Here is a 17,741-nt window from a genome sequence, read left to right on the forward strand (position 1 = left end):
TAGTCCCAGAAACTGTAGACATGCTTACATCAAAAATACAAGCCAAGAAATCAAGACTAGGATATTTGCGTAGCCATATCAGTACTAACGAAACCCGGTTAGTTACGTCAAGTGTATATGGTCTGCCTTCTCTGACTCTGGGTTCGGTGTTTCTCCTTGATATAAGAATTTCACGACGAACATTATCAACCAGTTCAGTTAAGGACTCGAGTGTCTCTCCGGACAGCAGGCAGAAGATATACTCATGTCTCGAAAACATTCCAAAGACATCTCGCCCGATAAAATCATGCGAATTGCGACTTAAAGGGAGAAGAGACGTGGAAATGGTTGATTTACATATTGAAATATTGTCGGTGGAAGTATGTTGACTAGAAACTGCAATATAGCACAGGACAGAAGAATTTCGTTATCGCAGTCTAAATCCAGAGACTCTTCAGGGAGTGGGGCCGGTAAAGTAGATATGAAATGGCAAAAGATGTAACACAATTGGATGAACCTGATGTTGTCCATATTAGTTGAATCAGTAAGATTCTGCGGCGCACTGATTTGTGTGCAGTTTGCTGCCATTAAAAAAAAAAAATGAAATTCAATACCATTGACCAATCTGCAGAGTTTACTATTATTTGTATTTGTGATACAAATCATACAATCAGTAAAAGTACTTGCATGAAATAAACTTGAAAGGTGACTCTCCAAACGCGTACCAGGTACCTCCTATCTTTAGCGAGAAATTGCATTAATCCCTCTCATCTGTAGTCGCTCATTGTTAGATCAAATGCTTTGGTAAAATGAACAGTGCGAGCACGTAATCACGTATTTATGTCCATTGGTGGTAGCACGACTTGAGCGTTAAAATTTTAAGAGTTACGTAACTCTTTTCACGAAAAAGACTTCTTTTATTCTATTCTTTGTTGGATTTCATTATAATGCCAGCATATTTATAGTCGGGCACTAAACCTGAAATATCACAAACAGGCTTGGGCGTATCGAAAGGAGCAACTACAAGTACTCAAAAGGAAAATCCACTGTTTTACAATGTCGAAAGTTTGGAGGCCGTGGGATGAGCCAGGAACTTCTCAAACTACTTCGAAGAAAACAGAAAGGCGTAAGTTTCTAATGTAACTTATTGAATTACTAATGAAATCTCACGGTCTTGAAAATAAATACAAATCTGTTCCACTTTCAGTCAAGAAAACACCGGGAACGTCCGAGATGTCAGTTATTAAAGAAGCATGGATCAGTGAAAGAACCAGAGGTTGGGAAGCAGTAGCATTATGCGCCAAAGAGTTGATTTTAAGCTCCCACCAAGTGCCACCAGAGGTTAAGACCTACTACAAGAAGTCTAAGTTAACCGCCATTGCGTCCAGGTGGCAGAGGTGCGTTAAAAGTAATGTCCATGTTGTGAATGCGGAAAAGCAAAGTAATACACTTGAAAGAGCAAGTGACGAACAAAAGAGCAAGAACGAAAGTTCTATCCAGAAGAAAGACAAGGAGCCCCACAAGCTTTCGCAGAAACCGCAGACATCGTTTTTAGGTGATAGCTCATGTGACGAGAGAAATGCCGATATGCGATATGCTGACATTCAATAACCAGAAGAAAGAAGAGATAGAGAAAGACGAAACGAGCGAAAAAGGAAAAAAAAAGAGTGACGAAAAAAGTGATAGCGATAGAAGTGACAGCGACGAGCCACGTACCAAGAAAGCCAAAGACAAGTCCACGTTGCAGAGAGAGGCTCTTGAAAAGCATTCTTTGATGTGTAATGCGGCTTTAAGTACAATGCAGAAAATGCAAGGGCTTTTCGATAAAATTGAAAATAAAATTTGAAAATTTACAGTTGTAAAAGGAGTGAGAGCGAGAGACAAAAAAGTCGTGTCTAGCTATCGTTAGCGTTCCTAGGAATTTTCTGAATAGTGTTAAGACTGGTGTGTGTTTTAATGTAAATGAAAATATGTCGCTTTCTAAGAGTTGTGCATTTCATATGTTTTATGAAATTCTTGTATTGACCATAAAGAATTGATTTGTGTAAAAATGGACTTTTTTTCTTCTTAGACCATTACAATGACTTTCCCAGCTGTCTTAGTCATGCAAATATACGGTTTTCACGAGTTCACACCCGCGTAAAACGTAGCGTAAAATAATCGGACTTATGAGAAATCTCTAGTAAGCGTTCAACTCTTTTCTGAATAAACCACCGGGACAAAAGCTGTTCTCTTCTGTTAGTCAGTTCTCATACTTTACAAGTACTTATCGTTTCCTTGCAGACCAATTAACCGATGAGTTGAAATCCTCAGACCTCACCTTGGCCAAATGGTAACATTTGCTTACTTTAGCTATCACTTGTACATTCCTAGATAAGTAATACTCCTATTTGGGATACTTCGACAGGTGCATTTCATGGCTTAAACATTTGCAAACGCACAAATTAATCATGATCTATCTTGTCAACTTTCTTCTAGGCCCTATTGTAATGGAACTGTTTTTGCTGACAATCCCATAGAAAAGATGAAGATGAAGAACTTAACCTGTAAATAGATCAAAGTAGATCCGTTTTATTTTTTGTGATATAAGCAGATCTAATTTATATCAGTGGTAGAGATAACACACTAGTAGCGAGGGCTGACGTTATCTTCTCGTTGTTTCAGGTGACCAAGATATGCTCAACGGTCTTGCCATAGATTTGAATGCTACTTCTCGCATGTCCAGTATTTGGAAAACAAATCAAAGGCGCTACACTGAGTATGATTGGTTTATTTTATCTTTACCTGCATAAAACGATTGGTTTTGTCACATATATGATATCAGGTGTCCAATAACATCTTACTCGCGCTCAGTAATTGGAGGGGAAGAGTGCTGTAATCTATGGAATTAAAGTATGAATTACTTGGTGCCTGTCAAAAATATCTTCAGGTCTTCAGCACTTCGTACCATCACTCTCCTAAGCAATGATTCGATACTTGATATACTTGTTACAGAATGTTTTGATGTTTTCCATTTCAGTAATCAAATCAACACCGTATTTGCCAAAACCTTTTATGGAGTAACCAGGCAACAGACGTTCAGGTATTAGTATTTTGGTGTTTGATACATGATACTCCAAAAGTAGAATGCAATAAAAGTAAGGTATTTTAAGCTTAGATTCAGTTGAAGCATTGTCAACTAATGTACTAATGTTTACTCATGACTAATTCGCGCTTACAACCCCTAAAATGTCTATATTGACACTTACTTGCGTCAGAACTCTATAAGAACTATTCATGGACTTAATTCTCACTGCTATGTCGTGGAGTGCTCCATGTAAACAGTATTTTGTAATGTTAACACATTCAAGGTGTTTTCTTGTAACCATTTAGTGCCTTGGAACAGCCATATTATCCCAGCCAAAGTGATTTCGGGAGGGTTGCAGCATCTGACGTGAATGCTTCATCTATTGTGTATACTTCACCATATACAACGGGTAAGTACTCTGTTGAAGTGGATTTACAAATATCGGTTTTTTGCTCTCTCACTTTTGATTTTTTCCCTGTCTATACAAAATCCTGATATTATATATTTATGCGATATTATGTTTTACCAGGTAAACGAGAGAGAAACTCTTCAACTGTCATTGCATTTCATAAAGTCTTGTCTTCCAACAGGCCTGTGGCAGGTATTAACTAAATATTCCCGCATTTAGAATCAAGAATTGGGTTTAGTTGGGGGAGGAAAATATAAGACCCAAGTGCACATATCCCAAAATCATTGCAGAGGTCAGCGCTGTAAATTATACCTGGGACTACAGGTTTTTTCACTACCAGGTTTACCGCCGTTAACGCTTGAACAGACATACTAAGTTGAGAGTGATACAGCAAGGTATAACGTCCATACTGACTGCGTTCTGTAAGGGTCTATACACACCACATTACGTTCTCACTTTGCGTTGGTTTGTTTCAAACTAAAGTTAAACTGGACAGTGGTGTATTATTTTTATCTTTAATCTGCTGTCTGCCCTGCTTGATTTGTTACAGTAACAGGATTTCAAATCGATTCTGGTGCTTTTTCTAAGATGGTATTTGACAAGACCAAACAGGTATGTATACTAGAGTAGTCTGCAGTGAATCTCCTTTTTTTAGAGACATTACTTAGGCCCCGTCCACACGTATCCGGAAATTTTTGGCGATACGAAAATTTTTGCGTCCACACGCAGCGTATTCGAATCGTTTTCACCGTCCACACGTATCCGTTTTCGTAAAATTTGCGGATACGGACACAAAAATGTGCGGACACGTATGGACGCAACCCGTATCCGTAAAAAAAAAAAAAATTGCGGATACAAAAATTTGCGGATACGTGTGGACGGGGCCTTAAATAATAAGGCCTATCGCCGCCCGCCCAGTGGCCCCTACAGTCATTGTGTAGGAGAACTGAACAGAAAAGCAATTGTGAATTGTCACTAAATGGTTTTTTTATTGATTTGTAGTGCTCATCTGGCATCTGTGCAGATGTGAACTGTGACAGAAGCGGAAAAAATGATGTGAGTAGTACTATCACGTATTACTGTAGTAGACCCATGTGATTGGCTTACTATAGTACTATCATGTGACAGGCTCACTGTAGTAGACCCACGTGATTGGCTAACTGTAGTATATCACGTGACTGACTTACTGTAGTACTATCACGTGACCGGCTCACTGTAGTAGCCCCACCTGATTGGCTTACTGTAGTACTATCACGTGATTGGCTTACAGTAGTACTGATACGTGATTGGCTTACTGTAGCAGGTTTAGCCTTATAGGTGATGTATACTAGTGGTTGTTTGGTTGTTGTGTCTGCAGCTAGAAGGCAACTACTGCTACTTGCTGGATGAAAATGCCTTCGTCGTGTCGGCCAATTACAAACAGGTAATTCTTAAGTTAAAGTTAAATATGAGATGTTTTTTCGACCCAATCACTATTATATAAATAAATACACTTTGATTCAATAAGCCAGTAGAGGGGGGAAAAGTATTTTTGACACAAAGGATTTTCTTGTTCATTCAAACAGTCCAGTGGAAAGTTCTTTGGTAAAGTAGATAACTCTATCATGAAATTACTGATTAAAGACAATTCAACTTCTGTCACCGGGATTTACAACAAGTAAGTGCCTGCCTGCCAGCTTTTTGAGAATCCCCCCTCCCCTCCCCCTCTAACACCTAATCATGTCAATGTCATTCAACTTATCACGTCTAAAGAAGGAGCTACACTTCGAAAACGTTACCATTTACTTTACATTTAATGTTTTACTGGCTTATAAAGAGATAATATATAGTATTTCTACAGCATGTCAATGTCCAAATTTATCTTTCCGTTACATGGGTAAATCTTGTATTTTTGCACTTGTAGGGTAGTGTTTACCGATTACCAAGCTGTTTGCGAGAAAAAGGGAAGTTTTGTCAACTCCGGCACGTCTCTGCTCGGGGTGAGTAAATGTGATGGTCTTGATAGCCCATGGTATTTGTTTTGTGAATCATCTAGATTTATTTGAGTATGCGTCGCTTTGGACACTTGCAACCACGGTATTCGCTGTTGCGCTGTCATAAAAACAGGGTTTGAATTCGTGCGCTAGTTGACAGAGAAATGATCATTCTTTAGATCAGAACAAACCGGTACAAGCCAGTACAAACTGGTACTAATCAGTATTATCTGTGGCTTGTATTTCAGCCTCTGTTTACAGTATCCTCCTACATCGATTTGTGGACGACAAAAGCCATGTGGTAAGTTAGCAGCGGAATTGTAAAATTTCGTGTTGTTGGAATAACAATCAGTAATAAAACACGGACCAAACAAGCTTCTTCGCATTTGCTATCAGTTCTTCTCCAAAGGCAAAGAGCAAAAAATGAATTTCCAACACAACCTCCCCCTCCTCCCCCTCCTCCTCCTCCCCCTCCTCCTCGTCCTACTCCTCCTCCTCCCCCCTCCCCCCTCCCCTTCGCATGCACACCTCAGATACAAATTTATTATGTACTTACCACAAGTGCAGTCTCTATCCGTTTTCTCTCAAATAATGAAATTAACGCCTGATACTCAACTTTTTGGAAAGCTTAACTTGTTCTAGTTAAACGAATAGATTAGTAAGGAAATGGGGAAAGCAGCGTGGAATTAATTAAAAGTAGCACTAATCAATAATAATAATAATAACAACAACAATAACAACAACAATAACAACAACAATAACAACAACAACAACAACAACAGTCAAAGCAAACCGAATAGACGTACGAATCGTCGACAAAGAGAAAAAGGAAGTGCTATTATTGGAGATGACATGCCCCTGGATCGATGATAGAGAGAAGGAGACAGAAAAGACAACGAAGTACGCACCACTCAGATGGGAACTAAAAAACAAGCACTCAGGATACAAGATAAAACAAACCAACATAGTGATTGATGTCTTAGGAGGGTATTCACATGAGTTGGGACTAAAGATGAAAGAAATTTTTGAAGAGAAAAGAGCAAGAGAGATTCTTAACAAGATGCAAATGTCGGTACTATCTAGTAGTTTGAACATTGTCCGTTGATTTAAAATTATGAGTGAAAAGTAAATATCACGTTAAAAGTGATAGCCTATTTATTTAGAAACAATCTTGTAATTAGTTTTTTATATTATTATTTTTATGTACAGGCTACCGTTTAATCGGTCACAGCCTTATATGCTACCCGACTGATCGTATATACTTATTTCAATAAAGTTAGTCACCTGAAAAGCTACAAAGCAGAGAGCGACAAGAATTATGGGTACACACATTTTACATGTTTCAACCGCTTTAATAACTGTTGATGGATTTTAGATCTCTTACCAGTTACAGTCTCACCTCTTCTGAGCATCCTAAAGCTGCAAATTGTATCAAAAGCTTTACTTGTTTGATATGAAAAGTTTCCCATGATCCTCAGTGATCTCAGCTTTCTAGGTTTTTTGGTGACTAACTTTATTGAAATAAGTGTATGCTATCGGCATCATCTTGTATATACTGCCATAATAATAATAATAATGATGATGATGATGAGGATGATGATGATGATGATAATAATGATAATAATGATAATAATAATGATAATAATAATAACGATGATAATAATGATAATAATAACGAAAATAATACTGATAATGATGATAATAATGATAATACTGATAATAATGATAATAATAATAATAATGATTATGATGATAATAATAATGATAATAATAATGATAATAATATATTATATAATATATAATATATAAAAGCTTGGACCCTTTTTTTATATAATCTTAGGATACTGTTACAGATTTATAGAATATGGAGGGGTTTTTTTTGTTGCTAGAAATTTATTGTAGCTGATTGTATATATATATATATATATTTTTTTTCCCGAACCATTTTAAAGACAATGATTTTATAGGGACATCTATTTAAATTTATTGTAGTTAGTTTCCTTTTAGACTGTATAGGTTACGCTGTGCGCCCTATACAGGTCCGATAGATTTTTTGCATCTATACGTTTTAGTACTACACATAATAATAATAAGGAAGATATCATCCATCAGAAAGTAAAGAATAGCGTCCAACTAGAATACAAGAGGAGATTAAGACTGATTCTTAAGTCAAAGTTATCAGGAAGAAACACAGGGAACCCGGCTATATTTGTTTTCTTCATTAAGAAAAGTAATTTGCTCTTTGTGGGTTTCCTGTGTTGTGATCGGTTTCCTTTTACATAAGTTGTAATGAGATCTGCGCGCTGTGATAACCGTTGGTGTTTTGTTTCTTACTATGGGTTGCCTGTGGTGTGTAACGCACTTTCTAGTAAGCAGTCAAAAGAAGAGTGTTTACTAGAGAGTGCGTTACCAACGGTTATTGATTTGAATTTAATCGGCTATCAGTTTACAGCGCCAATCTGATCACAGCGCAGATCTGATTACAACTGATGTAAAAGGAAACCGATCACAACACAGGAAACCCACAAAGAGCAAATTACTTTTCTAAAAGAAGAAAACAAATATAGCCGGGTTCCCTGTGGAAGAAACGAGATTTCCGCCATTAACGCCTATGCGGTTCCAGTAATAAGATACACAGCTGGAATAGGGTAAATTGGACCAACGAAGAACTCCACTCTCTATACAGAAAGACGCTTAAAATAGTAACCATGCATCGAGGGCTACATCCACGTGGGGATATAGATTGCATCTATCTTCCAAGATCTATGGGTGGAAGAGGATTTAAGACCGTAGAGGACACTGTAAGAGAGGAAGAACTTTCCCTGAAAGAATATGCCGGCAAACATGAAATTCTATGGAACATTGTAAAGGATACCGTGAAAGAATCAGAAGAGACCAAGAAAGAATACCAACAGCGCAGACAGAACGAAAGACTTGAGAGATACACAGGCAGGCCACGGAAACTACTTCAAGACGTGCGAGGACAAGATGGATAAGGAGAGCACTTGGCTCTGGCTAAAGAAAGGAGACATTAAAATGGAGACGTAAGAACTACTCACTGCTGCACAGGACCAAGCACTACCTACCAACTACTTGAGAAGCAAGTACAACAGTAGTGATTCATCGCTGTGCCGGTTATGTAATGAAAAGACGGAAACTGTAGACCACATTGTAGCTGGATGCAAAGTACTGGCAGGGAGAGAGTATAAAGACAGACATGACAAAGTGGCAAGAACAATACATTGGCACCTATGTAGGAAACACCAAATACAGTGTACTGCAGATATTTGGTGGGATCATGAACCAGAGAAAGTAGTGGAAAGCGAAAAGGTCAAGATCCTAGTATGGGATTTTAATGTTTACACGGATAAGAAGATTAAAGCAAGAAGACCGGACATCATAGTCGTAGATAAGAGCAAGAAGAAGGAGAAACAGATTGACATCTCAGTGCCTATGGACCATAGAATTGATCAAAAGGAAATGGAAAAGATTGACAAGTACCAAGACCTAAGAATAGAAATAGAAAGATTGTGGAGGATGAAGACCATGGTAGTTCCGATAGTCATTGGATCGCTCGGAACAATATCAAAACAATTTACGGATCATGTACAGAGACTAGAACTTGATAGTATAAGCTTGTTAGACCTACAGAAATCTGTACTTTTAGGCACGGCACACATCTTTTAAAGAAGAGTACTTCAGCTCTCAGGAGCCGGGTAGAATCTCGAGCTGAAGGTTAATGTATACCAGCAAAAGAGTTGTAATATTTTTATTTTGCTGTGAAATAAAGGAATAATGATAATATTAATAATGGAAACTTTATTCTTTTTCTTGAATACAGTTGTAAATCTCTCTACGTATAGGCAATTAACAACTGGCTACTTGAAATTGATTGATATATGAATTTTATATATATATATATATATGTATACAGCCATTTGCAAAAATTATGGCCGCTTCCAATATATATACAAGTATATCAAAAGCATATCAAAAAGTATGGGATATCATCCCTGATATTCTTTTCGAGTTGTCTATCACTAGGGCTTTCCGGAAAAAATATCAAGAAAGATATCCCGCCGTGTCTGATATACTTTTGATATACTTGTATATATATTTAGATTCATTATTTTTTTGATTATATAGTGTTGTTGTTTTTTGTCGACTCCAATGTCACTAATCATGTCTAAAAACGTAGAACATTCGTCGGACAGGACGCCAAGAGAGCTCATCGAGAGGTTTACAAATTTAACGCGATCGAATTTACTGGTCAAGTCTTTAATCAAATTCTTGTATTTTTCTCTTTTACGGACTGCATTGTTATTAAGGTTAGACTCAAACCCAACTTTTAGTTCCAGAACATAAAGGCACTTGGACTGTATTAGGAGAAGGAGATCTGGACGAAAGTGTCGCCAGTAATAATGAGAAAAAGAAAAACTATAATAAAATATACTATAATAAAAATATATCTACTAATATATAACCATAAAATCTATTTAGTAAAAACTAATCCTAATAATACATGTTTAAAAATAATAATAATGGCAAACATTCATATATATGGGGGATTTGAATATTTAGCTAATTGCTGCATTTGCAGTCTCAACATCCAAGTCTATGTCCTTTATGTTCCTAAGTACTCTTCTTGTAGTTCTTGAGCCCCTCAGGCATAGGAGAGCTGATCTCAAAAGGGAGAAAGAAACCTTTGCTCGTATTCAGGATACAGTGGTAGCATAATGTTCTGATTTCTTGTTGGCAATTAGTTCGGCGAGCCTGCTGTGGTATCTTCTACACTCATCTGCCATACCTCCAGTTGTAGTGAATACTAATGGCGTAAAAGTCGCTTGTTCAACTTCCAAGACTCTGCTAGCATACTTGCGTTTCCTCACATTATTATTAATAATGATAATGATAATGTTAATGATAATAATCATAATCATAATAATAAATCCATTATTTAACTAGGGTGGCACTAAATAGCAAAAACTATGCTAATAAACTTGTGGCCCTCTACAGTAAGATAAAAACTATAAAAGAGACTATTTAAATTACTAGGATATTTATATTTTAAAATTGCTTTTTATATATGAGTATATTTTTTATATTCATATTTATTTAATCGCTTTTTTTCCTTTTTGTACAGGTTCTTAATGTACTTTAATGTCTATAGGTAAGTAGAAATAAACAAATATCAATTTAAGCGAACTCTGAAACAATCTTTGAGAAGATGCAAGTCAGGCCGTGGTTAACTAACAGATCGAAATTAGTGTGTTTGGCTTTGCTTTTAAATTAAGGCCGCGAAGAACTCGGAGAAAAACCCTTAAAGGGAGAGACCTAATCTACTCGCATGTGATGCAGGGTCCAGAAACAGAACCCAATAGATTGACTACTACCCACTTGATTCCTTTAAGGTGGAGACAAACTGCTTCAGAGCGAATTTTGGACAATTTTATTCTCGCTCGCTTAGCACTGATTTTTGGCCGTGATAGCCTAAACACTTTAAAAATCTTAAAATGAAATACACTATGCACTATGCGCAATGATCTTGGATAATCAAAGCACATTATATGAAAAATCCAGTTAAATTGACACACTAGTTTTACGAAGCGAGCGAGAATAATATTGTCTGAAATTCACTCTGAATTAGTAGTTTTGCTCCACCTTAAATAGTATAGATGTCCACTGGTGGGATGTCAATAAGCAATTATTGGATGAGGTTGAGCATGATATCGTAAATTATCAAGACCGAGTCTGTGTTATCTGCCGAAGCCGAAAGCTGAGGCAGATAACACAGCCGAGGTTTTGATAATTTACGATATCATGCGATAACCGAATTCAATAATTGCTTTATTATACATTTTGTATACTGGAAAAACATTAACATAAACATTAAATTATAGAGACATGAAATATGAACGCCATGATGTCGCGTGAAAAACGCAAAATTTTTATTTGAAAATATTTCAATAATTCTTCACAAAATATATGAAAATAAGTTAATAAAGATTTCTTAAATAATTGTTTTTGTACATAATACTGAAGATAAATACAAATTCTGAATAAAAACGTTATGTAAACTGAGAAATTTATAAGTTATGTAAGCCTAAAGGATACGACAACAACAACAAAAATGTCGCCGGAGTGAATGAAACCTATAATAATTCAGATGCCAAAGTGAATGGCCTTAAAAATCTTATTAAAGTATCAGAAGTAAACAAGAAATGACATTCTCGTAAAAAGGAAGCTAAGGAAAAAACAACTTTAGCTCTAGCTATTGAAAGTGACGTTACAATTCACAAAATTATAGTTTTTTGAAATTTCTGAGTGGGAGTTGCTAACACTAAATTCTCCCATCAAAAATTCTTCTTGTGAAAGAGTAAATGTAGGCGATAAGTTAAGAGTTTCGCTACTTACAGCTATGCTAGTATCTACACTCGTAGAGTCAGTTCCAAGTGATGCAGCAGTGATGGTTTCTGACATTCTTCTTTTTGTGTTTATGTCTGTTTGACAGTAGCTCCTCAGGCTGCTCTCGCTTTTATGACCACTTACCGACATGATGTGGCGTGCTTCAAAACCAGCCCTATCCAGGATGGTTAGAGATGTAGCTCTAATAGAGTGATTGGTATACAGCTTTGAAAGTTTTGCTTCTTGAGAGATAACCTTCATTTTCTCTCCAAGCATCCGTTCACCAACTACCATGTTGTCATAACAAATCTCGTCAACACCAATTCTTGCGTTTTTCTTCGGTCTTTGGAACAAAAACTGGTTCTTTGGATTTAAGTGTTTAATATAAAGTTCTAACGAGGCAACAGGACAGTTCGGTCCGGGTTTTTCATACATAATTCCTCCTTCTAAACCGTCGTCGTCCTCTCTCCTGTTTTTTGTCAGCTCGTCGCCAGCTTTATACACATATCGAGATCCTTTGTCGTCTACGCTGAATGGGAAGTCTGAAATTTTTAACTCTCTGAGGTTTTGACGACCACGGCGGCAGAAAAACAGCATTATCTCAAAAAATACTTTGTTTTGCAGTGTTCTTGGGTCTTGTAAGCCAAAAACTCCACACTCATAGAGTTTTTTAAGATCATTTTCGAGGATTGGAGGTTTGTGTTGAATTTTGCCGAGTCCTTGTTTTTTAAGATCAACACACTGTGCTAGAAAAACTTTATTTGCCTCACCAAATTCTGGATCGTTTATGATGTCAGTTCCTTGGGTATTTTTGAAGTGTCTATTGAGTCCAAACCTTAAGCTGTGGAGAGAGCTTTTGGAATATAAATCGCCGTTGCTTTTTCTTGCTTCTGCGTAAAATGACTTTAACATTTCGGCTAACGATTTCTTCTCCTTTGGTTCTTGAAGTTTTTTCTCCTTTAGGTATTCGCTGAAGACTTTTACGCTCCCTTTTGTCGACCTTTTCGTATTTTTTGAATCTTTTTCTTCTAAGAGATTATTTATTTCTTCTTCGGAAAGCGAAGCAAAGCGTGAGGATGCCATCTCGATGGATAGATCTCAATGCCCTTGGCAAAGCTACCACAGCGTGACCTTGAATGAACTTGACATGATAAATGTATTATCTGTAGGAAAACCTACAGATAATACATTTATCATGTCGAGTTCACACGATATCAGGGATTGGCTGAGGTCTCTCGACCAATCAGAATTGAGGTACTTAGTAAAATGTATAATAATGTAAGTTAGCAGATATATATATATGTGTGTGTGTGTGTGTGTATATATATATATTGTTAGCACTGCGAGTCCCATACTTGATTTTTATTCCCAACTCATACGCATAGCGTACGGTAAAGACTAGATAAATATATTAAATAGATAAATAACTTAGTAAGTATGATTTTAACAAATAGGAAAAACTACGAAACATTAAACTGCGAAACGATAAGAAATATATGGAAACGAATAACTTACATTTGTGTATGAAGGGACGAACTGCGAGCACCAACTAACTAAGTATTTACATAGAGGGCGTATATAAGGCGTACAAAAGCTCCTAAGGGACAAGACTAACAATGACGAAAATACTTAGACTGAAACGAGTGAAACAAAAGCCTATAGAATATATATATATTAATATATATTGTATATAGTGTGTTGGTATTAGCAGAGTAGTATGCTTATTGAATTTACGAGGCATCTACATCTAGTATCGTTTGTCAGTTTTTCTATTATAGTATATCTATAGTAAAGCTCTGTTTAATACACTTTTTTTATTGTAGCTGGTTGATGTCCGAAACAAAGTCCTTTACAGGTAAACTCCTCTATATGATGTCATGTTCGATCATGTTCATATATTTATAGTATTTTTATATTTATTTCTAATATCAAATTCCACCGTATTTTCTTGACAAGTTGTTTCTCGCATGCATAGGTCTTTCATTATCTCTCAGAAGGTTGTCTATTAAACTGGTGCAAAGCGACTTCGATTGCATGTCCTCCCTTTTATTCATTGTTTTACTTTTCTTTTCGCTGTAGAAGCAACAGAAGACCAGCCTAAGAACTACAGCTGTATCAAGGAAGTAACAACCTATTACGCTGATAAAACACAAGTCCTACACAATGGTTTGTTTTTGTGCATAACATTGATATAATATAAACATATTTGTTTTGTAAAAAGTTTGACTTTGAATCACTATTCATGATGATAATTGCTGTTTGCAGGAACGGCTACTTGTATTCTCACAAGCTGTTCTAGGTTAGTAAACAGTGGATGAATATGCGGTATTTCTCTTTTAAGGTGGCTGCCTACTTGTGAACGTTCGAATTGAGCCCACGATGAGCGCGCGCTCAAAAACCGCTGAAAAATTTACAAGATTTTATTGAAGAACCATACGCATTTTGAGCTTCAACAGGGCAAAACCCTCAAATTTTGCACGGGACTCTATTTTTGAATAGCTCATTTGAAAAAACTCCTAAAAATCTAGGTTATGTCAACATTTTAGAAAAAGTTTAAATCAGTAACACATGAAAAAATAGATTTTTGTAGGGATTTTTGTTCGGCTTTATGAGATTTTTTAAGATCACCGAAACTACAAAATATGACAAATTAATGTATTTTTTTGTATTTTTGTCAAAAATATCCATGTATTATTGTAGAATGATTGACTAGCCTTCATTTGTGGAATCATAGAGTCTGCAAATAACTATTATCTTATGAATCTTAATTTTTTAATCACTTCGGTGGCGCAATTTTTACTCCAAAAGCTCGTGCGTAGGCTTCCATTAAATTTTTTTTTTTTTCCTATTAAATTTAGATTGATCTTCTAATTATTATTGTCGTATATAATAGACAATTCAAACAAGGCTTCCATTAAATGCTGATTATCTCGAAAACGAGCTCGGGACACCCTATTTTTCTTTGCAGATTTAAAATCAGCATTAAATTTCAATTCGGAAAATCGAAGTTTTAAAAAAAGTTTAAATCAATTTCCAAAAATAGGCAGTCACCTTAACGTACTTTTTTCTTCTTAATGCAGATAAGGGGTTTACGGTCTCTTTCGGGGCCCAACCTTCAATTTATGGTTCACTCGATCTCATCAGCTTCTCACTTCCTAGTAACACACGATTTTTTCTCCAGACAATTTATTGTTGCGAACGTGCCAAGCAGTAATCTGTATCTGGTGGTTGTTGATGCTAAATGCGGAGAATGTCAAGACCCATCATCCAGTATCGGTCTTCCTGGTGAACCCAAAATAGATATCCTTTTTACTGCTGATAAATAAGAGCACAGTGCACAGGGTCTGTTAGTCTGGATCAGTCCCTGATTTGGCGCATCGCTTTTTAGTCAGTGTCAAATGTGTAAAATAAAAGGTTAATTAGTACTTGGGTGGAAATAATATAATGTAATATTTTGTCGTTGTTTGTTTGATCGTGTTTATACCGCCTTAACTCTGCATACTAGATGATGTACAAGATGAGCAGTGCAAGCAACAACTGTATCGAAAGAGGCCACAAAGATGTTTTGAAACCGAGAACCCTGTAAATTACCATATTAGAACGGTTTCTTCTTATTCATGGTTCTTGTTTGAAGCGCAGCATTGTTTAGTTGTTGCCAACAAATGTTGGCCCTACACATCTAGACTACAATTCTGCATCAACGCTGCTCCGTCTTCTCTTTTAAGTTGTTTTTTTTTTCAGGACGATTTAAAAAAATCTAATTTCTCTTATGACGAAAACAATGTTTGATTGATTTTTCAGGAATCCGAATATCCAGCTGGAAATAGTCGATGCCTGACTCCGTCTATTACCCTGCTATCTGCATCGCTTCTCATAGTATTAAAGTATCTACTCTACTGAAATGGGATTTCAAGTATCATTGGAAATGAATAAACGGCAATAAAAGGCTGCGCAGGCGGAAAAGAAGCCTTTTGTTTGAGCAACCCATTCATTTGGCCGGCCACAGTATGTTTGATCTTGTGCAATCACGCTAGTACGTGCATGGAACAAGTTACGGCTGATATTTTTATAAGGGTTTGCCCTTGACCAACAGTGCAATTTATAAAAGCTGTACATTTACTTTTGTAGCTTTGCTATGTACAAATGTATTGAACATTTTTCTAATGACCTATGTACTTTTGCATGTAGATATTTATTCATTTTAAAGTAAGGGAGAATGTTAATAGAGGTTAGACAAAAAGCAGTGGTAAACGGTGCAGTTGGTTAGACTGGGGGAGAAGGGGTTAATGTGGGTTACGTTTTATTATCGTGCAATGGGCGGGTGTTGGAAAAGCATGTAATCCGCTTTCTCATCCCTCTCCTCTCAGATCCCACATGAAAGAAAGCTGAACCCCCCAAAAATTTGACTATTTGATTTTCATGCGAGGAAAATTATTTCTAACAGTAATTTTCAGTAAACACGATTTGACTGGACTAGTAATTCAGGGAATATTAAACAACACCATCAGACGTGGATAGTCAATATGTTGAGCACGTCTCTTTCGTGGTGCTCATGACGTAACGGTGGCCCTAAGGGGCCAGAGTCTAATTTATTTTAAGTAATTTATTATTATTATTATCATTATTAATTTCATATTTATTCATTTATTTAATAATTTCATCCATCATACAGTCAATATATATCCAATATACCTACACCATGTGGGTAACTCAGGATGGGCCAGAAAATAGTGCATATTCGTTGTCTAATTTATTTTAGTGAAGTGGCTTTTTGTGCGCTAACCGTACGCCGCAATTTCTATTCTTACGGATATTTAAATAGTGTTAGACTTTTTCGAGGATTTTGGTTCTCCTCACTTAGAAAAAAATCAATGATAGGCGAATTTCGAACCCGGCACCCTGGGCACCAAATGCTATTACAATGCCTATCCCAACCCTAACCCTAACCCTAACCACTCGGTCAGAAGAGAATTCGCTGGGATGCTTTCTGATTTTTGTCATATTTAAAACAATATCAAAATATTGAAATATCAGTACGAATAGAAATTTCAAGTTGTCACTGCGTTTTAGAAATACAATTAATTTAAATCAGTACCATATAGGCTGATGGATGATGCGCCTATGTTTCCAAAGGTGTTAGTAACATTTGTTTTACACATGTTAATTTAAGTTCGCTATTCAATCCTAAATGCCATGCATATATCATGAATATATATCTTGGCCCGGTTGTACGAAGGGTGGATAGCGCTATCCGGCGGATAAATCCTTATCCAGTTAATTAGTCGATGCTGTTATCCAATAAATTTATCCATCGGATAGCGCCTCACCCTTCGTACAACTGGGCCCTAATGTATAGTATCCCTTTGAACCATATTCTAACCTATCTCAGGTATCTAAGCAAAATAAAGAAGTTGTTAGCCTGTGTCACTGTACGTGTTTTGCAAAATGAAGCGCCTCATATTATTTAATTTCACATTTACCCGCATAAATTTATTCTATTTAACCACTTGAATGCGTGGCTACGCGTGGGAAAATCTATAGCTACCACGTGATAAGGTCCATTTGCGGATCATTTTATTTCTTTATTCAACCATATATTTTCTAATTGCTTGCTCCAAGAGCCATATAAACGGCTCATCTAGGGAGATCACAATGATAACTATATTTTACAGTGATTTACGGAGTACAAAATAGAAAACAAAAAGTAAGATAATAGTAAGAAGATAGATATTTACAATATCAAATCGGAAGAATATTGATATTGAATTATAATTTAGATTATGATAACGAGTACACAAGTACACGGATCATTTGATCAATTATGATGTCACGGTGTCATCGTCTAATAGCATCGATTCACTATGTTTAAATTCTGATTACTGAATAAAGTTATTCAGTCTCGAATGAA

The 17,741-nt window shown here is 36.4% G+C and overlaps 3 protein-coding genes across 3 annotated transcripts in view; 2 read left to right on the forward strand and 1 right to left on the reverse strand.

The window, feature by feature from the left end:
- Positions 1–17,256, forward strand: part of LOC116306737 (voltage-dependent calcium channel subunit alpha-2/delta-3) — a 32,323-nt gene extending 15,067 nt beyond the window's left edge. Inside the window, exons 19-37 of the mRNA XM_089025518.1 lie at positions 2,263–2,311; positions 2,458–2,525; positions 2,644–2,737; positions 2,999–3,061; positions 3,352–3,455; positions 3,576–3,647; positions 4,006–4,067; positions 4,458–4,511; positions 4,813–4,878; positions 5,021–5,112; positions 5,359–5,434; positions 5,677–5,729; positions 10,572–10,598; positions 13,657–13,688; positions 13,913–13,999; positions 14,099–14,132; positions 15,015–15,133; positions 15,336–15,415; positions 15,635–17,256. Of these exons, the coding sequence (XP_088881644.1) occupies positions 2,263–2,311; positions 2,458–2,525; positions 2,644–2,737; positions 2,999–3,061; positions 3,352–3,455; positions 3,576–3,647; positions 4,006–4,067; positions 4,458–4,511; positions 4,813–4,878; positions 5,021–5,112; positions 5,359–5,434; positions 5,677–5,729; positions 10,572–10,598; positions 13,657–13,688; positions 13,913–13,999; positions 14,099–14,132; positions 15,015–15,133; positions 15,336–15,415; positions 15,635–15,733 (1,331 nt within the window). The 3' untranslated portion in view covers positions 15,734–17,256. The remainder of the gene's footprint in view (positions 1–2,262; positions 2,312–2,457; positions 2,526–2,643; positions 2,738–2,998; positions 3,062–3,351; positions 3,456–3,575; positions 3,648–4,005; positions 4,068–4,457; positions 4,512–4,812; positions 4,879–5,020; positions 5,113–5,358; positions 5,435–5,676; positions 5,730–10,571; positions 10,599–13,656; positions 13,689–13,912; positions 14,000–14,098; positions 14,133–15,014; positions 15,134–15,335; positions 15,416–15,634) is intronic.
- On the forward strand, positions 987–1,980 carry LOC116306739 (uncharacterized). Its single transcript, XM_031716832.2, has 2 exons — positions 987–1,105; positions 1,187–1,980. Exons 1-2 carry the CDS (start codon positions 1,036–1,038, stop codon positions 1,588–1,590), a joined length of 474 nt encoding a protein of 157 aa, XP_031572692.2. The 5' UTR covers positions 987–1,035; the 3' UTR covers positions 1,591–1,980.
- Positions 11,447–13,035, reverse strand: LOC148904263 (uncharacterized protein KIAA1958-like). Its single transcript, XM_089025519.1, has one exon. It carries the CDS (start codon positions 12,914–12,916, stop codon positions 11,696–11,698), a length of 1,221 nt encoding a protein of 406 aa, XP_088881645.1. The 5' UTR covers positions 12,917–13,035; the 3' UTR covers positions 11,447–11,695.
- Positions 17,257–17,741: the final 485 nt, after the last annotated feature.

The sequence above is a fragment of the Actinia tenebrosa genome, unplaced genomic scaffold (genome assembly GCF_029948245.1).
Source record: "Actinia tenebrosa isolate PJP-AT-01 unplaced genomic scaffold, QUT_ActTen_1.0 utg3581__unscaffolded, whole genome shotgun sequence".
In the NCBI taxonomy this organism is placed as follows: Eukaryota; Metazoa; Cnidaria; class Anthozoa; order Actiniaria; family Actiniidae; genus Actinia; species Actinia tenebrosa.